This window comes from Nycticebus coucang, chromosome 3, assembly GCF_027406575.1.
Source record: "Nycticebus coucang isolate mNycCou1 chromosome 3, mNycCou1.pri, whole genome shotgun sequence".
NCBI classification, from domain to species: domain Eukaryota; kingdom Metazoa; phylum Chordata; class Mammalia; order Primates; family Lorisidae; genus Nycticebus; species Nycticebus coucang.
In genome coordinates this window covers 10,930,212-10,936,552 of record NC_069782.1, presented here as the reverse complement: position 1 = coordinate 10,936,552, position 6,341 = coordinate 10,930,212, and the positions used below count along the sequence as shown (strand labels likewise).

The window sequence follows — 6,341 nt, the reverse complement described above, 5'->3', positions numbered from 1 at the left end:
CTTTGGTCTTCCCAGCAACCGGGACTGCCATTCCCAGTTTGTAGCTGTGGGCATAAGGCATAGAAGCCCAGAATGACCAAAGATAATCCCGTGACTCAGCTACAGAGCCAGGTGGAATCCAGTCTCTGGTCCTCATCTAGACCACAGGAGGCCCCTGAGGGCACCTCTCCCCCAGGAAGGCCAGTGTATGGACAGATAGCCTTCTCCAGCCACCACCTCTGTGTTCGTTTGCACAAGGTCACCCACATCTCTTCCATTCACTGCTCCAACCCTGCACTGGCTCTCATCTCCTTCAGAACAACAGCCAAATAGTACACACCAGCCCACAAGGCCTATGTGTGCTGCCCTCAGGTCCCCCCAGCTACGCTTCCATTGCTCCCCCCACTCTGAACCCCTGGGGCTCCTGGCTGGTCCAGGCACATGGCCACCTTAGGACCTTTGTACTTGCTGTTCCTGCCTGGGTCCTCTCCCTAGAGGTCTGCACATCTCACTCCTTCACTTCCTTCAGGTCTTTACACAAATGTTAGCATCTTCACGAGGCCTTCTCTGGCCACTTTAAATTGCAGCACCTCTCTCCTCCTTCCAGGCCCTCAGGCCTGTCCCCTGCTAGGCCCCCTTCTCTGATATTTTTTCATCTCCCAGCATCCTGTACATTTTACTCATTGTCTGTCTTCCTTATGAGAATATCAGGGGAGGTTTTCTTCTTTTTTAATCATGGAGTCCCCTCTCCCCAGTGCCTAGAACAGTGCCTGGCACATAATAAACATGCAATCAATATTTGTTAATTAAACACAAGAAAGTCTCAGATGGCCCTGCTGTGGCTCAACCCTGCTTAGGAACAGTCAGGGGGCAGGAGAAAGGGAAAACCAACCCTATTGATTCACCCTCCGATGGGCCTGGCTGGGCTTCAGAGCATGTCTTGTTAGAACACAACCTCCAAGGGACAGTCCCAGGCTCTGTGCCCAACAGATCAGGTTCAAATCCCAACTGGGCCACTCATGTGCTGTGTGACTCTAGGACGTTACTTTCATCATTTATAAAATGGGAACAAAAATATGACTTGGTGATGATTATAGGAAGAGTAGGCTTCTCCCTCCACCTACAGAAAGGACAGCTAACACGGGGAGTGAGCTAAGGCAGGCAAGCCACTGGGCTCCAGCATTTCTCCCAGACTCCTGTGTCCACAACCGTGGCAGTGGGCCAGGCACATGGCTGGCAAGCAGGAAGTTCATTTAACCAAATGCCCATGACCCAGCCCTTGAGCCCAGATGTGAGTGACCTTGTACAAAAGAATACAGCCATCCACAGAAACAGCCACACAGACCCCCATCTGCAACAAGGAAGAAGTGAAATGGCTCAGGAGAAGTCCCAAGGGCTAGGAGGACCAGACAGGCTTCATGGAGATGGTGTCATAGTCAGTAAGATAGGGACAGGAGGAGCAGCCTGGGGCATCCCCAGCATGAGCAAAGGTTCGGCATCAGGACAGCTAAGGGTAGATTCAGAGCCCACTGTCCAAGGTGGGGAGGATGTGGCTGAACAGACAGGGGAGGGTCTATACCTGAGACAACCTGGAGTGACAATGGATATGGTGCCTAACCACTGGGCTGAACCCTTGTCACTCAGGGTCCCATTCTCCAGCCTGCACCCCACAATGGTGGCAGGTCTCAAGCTCCATTCAAGACCCTCTGCATCGGGCAGCGCCTGTGGCTCGGTCAGTAGGGCACCAGGCCCATATACCGAGGGTGGCGGGTTCAAACCCGGCCCCAGCCAAACTGCAAAAAAAAAAAAAGACACTCTGCATCCCCTGTCCCCCCAATCTGTGAGTCTTGGACATAGGGGAAGAAGCTGAAATTTCCTGAGCAATGGCTCTGCCCCAGCAGCACTTGCCAGCCTGGCTTCAGCCAGTAAACACCTCCACATGCCACCAACCATGCCATAGGTCTTTTGAGTTGTTGGAGGTCACTTAGCTGTCCAAGGCTTTGGCTTTCAACCAAACCTCTCTGCCCCTGCACCCTGCACTCCATCCTGGGAAAGATGCCTCCCCTGGCTCCCGACAGTCTGGGCCCACCTCCACCCTGGCAGCTCCCCTCCTGATCACCTTTATCGCATGTGGCCCAGCCTTAAAGCCCTTCATCCATCTCCTCCCCAACAAAGGGGACTATATCCCCATCCCGGCCCCTCATCCCGTCTCAGCATCCCCTCTCCACCCATACCCTAAGTCCCCAGACTAGGCCCTTTTCCTAAGCTCAGGGCCTTTTTTTTTTTTCTTTGCAGTTTTTTTGGCCAGGGGCTGGGTTTGAACCTGCCACCTCTGGTATATGGGGCCGGCGCCCTACCCCTTTGAGGCACAGGCACAGCCCACCTTTTTCTTAAGCTTCCAAACATAGAGCCCCTCCTCTCCTATCCGCTCCACTGCCCTGTCCCCCACCCCTATCTGGCCTGAACACTGCCTGTCTCAGCCCATTCTGAGGCAACCCCACATCAGAGCTCCCACAGCTCTGTTCCTGCACCCCTGGAGGCTCCCTCAGCCTATAGGACACAGCCCAAGCTCAACATGGCATTTCGCACCCCTCGCCCCACCCCTGTACTTCCCGACCTCATTTCCAACCCTTCCTCAGGGAATCAAACTCAACCCATCTCGTACCTCTGGGCTTTTGCTCCTAGAGTTCCCTTCACCTAGCTAGTGCTAGGGGCCCACCCAAGTTTATCACTGTGACCAAGCACAGTCACCTGCATATAAGTACAATGATTCCCCTTTTTTCTCTCTCAAAAAAGTAGTTTAGAGCACTCCCAAAGACAGTTGGAAGTGGGTCCCTCTCATGAATAAGAGGAGAGAGAGACCTCAGTGAATACTTCTTGAAGAAAGGAATCCCCCCCCTAAAAAAAGAAAGGAATCCCAACCCTCAAACTCAAGTGGTACCTCCTCCAGTGAGGCTGCCTGGATTGCTCCCATTGGGGTGACTGTCCTCTCCCTGGTAGAGCAGAGCTGTACCTTGGCACATCAAGGGTTTGCTCTTGATCTCTAGACTGGCAGCTGAGTCCCTTCAGCATGAGACCATGCCTTGCTGGCTCTGGTGCCCTGCTCTAGGGGACACTCCTTTGATGATCAGAGGCAGGCAGGGCTGAGTGCTGGGGTGGTCCATCGAGCTGGGGGTGGTGGTAAGGGAAAGGGCTCACCTTCGGTCAACCAGAGGCAGGTAAGGTGATGCCAGCACAGATGGCGAGCGGCTCTGGGAAAGGCAGGTAGGAAATTTGACCCTCCCAACAGGTGAGTGGGGACCTGAGCTGGGGGTGGGGACAGATGGGAGAAGTATAGAGGGGACTCCAGGCCAGGGATATGAGCAAGCAGAAGACCACCAACATCTATGACAAAAAGGCATTTAATGGTCCATAGTGTGCAGCTTCTGAGTGAAAAGGGCCCATTAGTAATCCACAAGCCATACATTCTTGTGACAGAGCAGCTGGCTCCTCCCCCACCCGAGGGGAGCTCCCATGAGCCATGGTCCTGGGAGTCAGTGCCCATGTGTCACAGGGGTGGAACACAACATTTATTTACACAGGAAGAGAACCACAGACACAGGTGAGAGGAGAAACGAGGTGATCACAGACCAGGGAAGCCACAGCAGTCACATGTGGCCTCCACACATGAAATGTGAGCTGGACAGTAGAAGTCACATGGTAATGGGCTTGGTGCTCCTGGGAGCAGAACAAGCTGAGGACCTCAGGAGACCCATTACGCCCAGACAGGGGGACAGGCCTGAGCCTGCCCCTGAGAACTTGAGTGTGCAAATCTTTGCACAGATGTGAGATCACAGGGCGAGTGTTTAAGGAGAGACACACACGTGAGCCCCATGAGTGGGAACATGGAGACATGGGGACGGGCGGGAAGGCCCAGAGCAGCAAGTACAGGGGGGTGGGAGCCCTGCCCTGTTGGCTCCTGCAGGCTCAGCAAGGCCAGGGATGGGTCCCATGTCCGTCCAGGAGTCCAAGAGTCTGGAAGGCTCAGGGTGGGCGGGCCAGCTCCACACTGGCTTCGGAAGTCAGGGAGGAAGTGCAGGCATCAGATGGGCCTCAGGCCTCGCTGCTGCCACCACAGCCCCTGTTGCCACCGTGCTCCACGTTGCGGTCCACCCACACAAGGCGGGTCTGCTCCTGCAGGATGCGGCAGCGTACCACCTTGGCCAGCTCCTCCGCGTGGCCCCACTCGTGAGCGGGGACCTGCACCCAGGAGCAGGGCAGCCCCCAGAGGGCCTGCTCTGAGCCACGGCACTGCCGTAGCAGCTCTGAGTCCCGCCAGCCCAGCCGGCCCAGGAGACCCCTGCCAAGAGAGGAGAGGGAAGAGGTCAAAGTGGGCAATCAAGATGGTCAGAGACAGAGGGAGAGGCACAAAGATGGGAAGGGTTAGAGAGAGAAGATGGACAGACAGAGAGAGACAGATGGCAAACAGAGAGCGGAAGAGAGGGAGCTCACAGGTCTACATGCCCTGCCCCTCCCACCCACTCACCTGACTTCTCGGACATTCTTCTCAGTCACCTCCACATGGATGACAATGGGGTAGATCTCATTCTGTACCAGCTCCCGCACACCCCGAGCGCCCAGCTCCAACAGGCAGTGCTTCTTCTCGGAGGATTGAGGTGACATTATACTCCCGGCCCACAGATACCCATTCCCATGCTCATCACAGCCTCCCACAGGTGCACGTCCTGCTTTCCCACCCAGAGGGACCCTGGCAGCGAGGAAGGAACCCAGAGGGAAGACACTGGGCTCACTGAGTGGCCTAGAGAAATGTCACTTTCCCCCTCCGGACCTCAGCCTCCCCATCTGGAGGACAGAGCTAACCCCAACCCACCCACCACCCTACAGCCCCCAGTCAGCCCCTAGGACAGTGGCAAGTTTGAGAACAAGGATGTGTAGGTGACCCATATCAGCCAAGGTGACCCCAATCCACCTGGGTCACAGGTGAGGAAACTGAAGATCACAGAAGGGAAAGGACTTGCCTGGGGTCACCCAGCAAGCGAGCAGCAGAATACAGCCCACACTCAGACTGGTGCTCAGGCCCAGAATGGCAACACCCCCTCCAGGCCAGCCTTGGCACCAACCTTCCCAACAGACTCCTGGATGGCCCGGATCCTGCTGCCCAGCCCAGGGGTGACAGGCTGGGCCTTGGGGGCTCCAGGTGCTGAGGGTGTGCACACATCCTCCCCAGAGAGGCTTTCTGCAAAAGGGAGAGGAGGGAGAGGCAGGGACCAAGTGAGCCAGTGGGCCCAGCTGCCCCCGAGTGTCACCAGCCCTCCCCTCCTGTGGCACAGGGCTTACCTGCTGGGCACACCTGGAAGTCCACCCGGGAGCTGGGCAAGTCCAGCAGGTTGCGGATGAGCCGGGGCGCCAGGCATTCAGGCAGCAGCACCACGGGCCGCAGGGCAGACACCAGCAGTGGCCTCACCAGGCTGTATGGCTTAAGGCTACACTCAGGGTCTGTGACAGGGGAGGGGTGTGGAAGAGATGAGGGTACAGGCAGGTCCCAGCTCCTCTTTCCTAGAATGGCCAGACCCCTTAATGTTATCACCTAACCCTTTTCCCTTCCTGAGTCAGCTGCTGTTCCTCTTACATACACAGCCCATCCCTCAGAGACCACAGCAGAAGGCTCCTCCCCATCTTCTGCCTCATCTCTGCCCCCTACAGGTTATTCACTCAGCTGCTGGACTGGCTTTAAAACTAAAGTCAGGGGCAGCGCCTGTGGCTCAAGGAGTAGGGCGCCGGTCCCATATGCCGGAGGTGGCAGGTTCAAACCCAGCCCCGGCCAAAAAGAAAAAAAAAAAAAAAAAAGTATTTTGGCGGTGCCTGTGGCTCAAAGGAATAGGGCACCAGCCCCATATGCCGGAGGTGGTGGGTTCAAACCCAGCCCCGGCCAAAAAAAAAAACTGCAAAAAAAAAAAAAACTAAAGTCAGGGCTCTGCTCCTGTAGTACAATGGTTAAAGCGCCAGCCACGTACACCGAGGCTGGTGGGTTCGAACCCAGCCCAGGCCAGCTAAACAACAATGACAACTGCAACAAAAATAGATGGGTGTTGTGATGGGTGCCTGTAGTCCCAGCTCCTTGCAAGGCTGAGGCAAGAGAATCACTTAAGCCCAAGAGTTTGAGGTTGCTATGAGCTGTGATGCCAAAGCACTCTACCGAGGGTGACATAATAAGATTCTGCTTAAAAAAAAAAACAAAACTAAAGTTGAATCATGTTAACTGTCCTGCTCTCAACACACCTGTCTGACTTCCCAGATTCTCAGGAAAAAAGACCCTATCCTCCATGTGGTGACATATCCCTGCCTGGGAGCCTGGGGAGTGG

At 55.6% G+C, this 6,341-nt stretch overlaps 1 protein-coding gene across 2 annotated transcripts in view; it reads right to left on the bottom strand.

Moving 5' to 3' along the window:
- Positions 1–3,370: 3,370 nt before the first annotated feature.
- CARD10 (caspase recruitment domain family member 10) overlaps positions 3,371–6,341 on the bottom strand; it is a 28,429-nt gene continuing 25,458 nt past the window's right edge. For both annotated transcript variants that reach the window (XM_053584002.1, XM_053584003.1), the window contains 4 exons: positions 5,317–5,475; positions 5,100–5,215; positions 4,505–4,617; positions 3,371–4,318 (listed from right to left, as the gene is read on the bottom strand). In XM_053584002.1, coding sequence (XP_053439977.1) covers positions 4,072–4,318; positions 4,505–4,617; positions 5,100–5,215; positions 5,317–5,475 — 635 coding nt within the window. In that variant the 3' untranslated portion in view covers positions 3,371–4,071. The remainder of the gene's footprint in view (positions 4,319–4,504; positions 4,618–5,099; positions 5,216–5,316; positions 5,476–6,341) is intronic.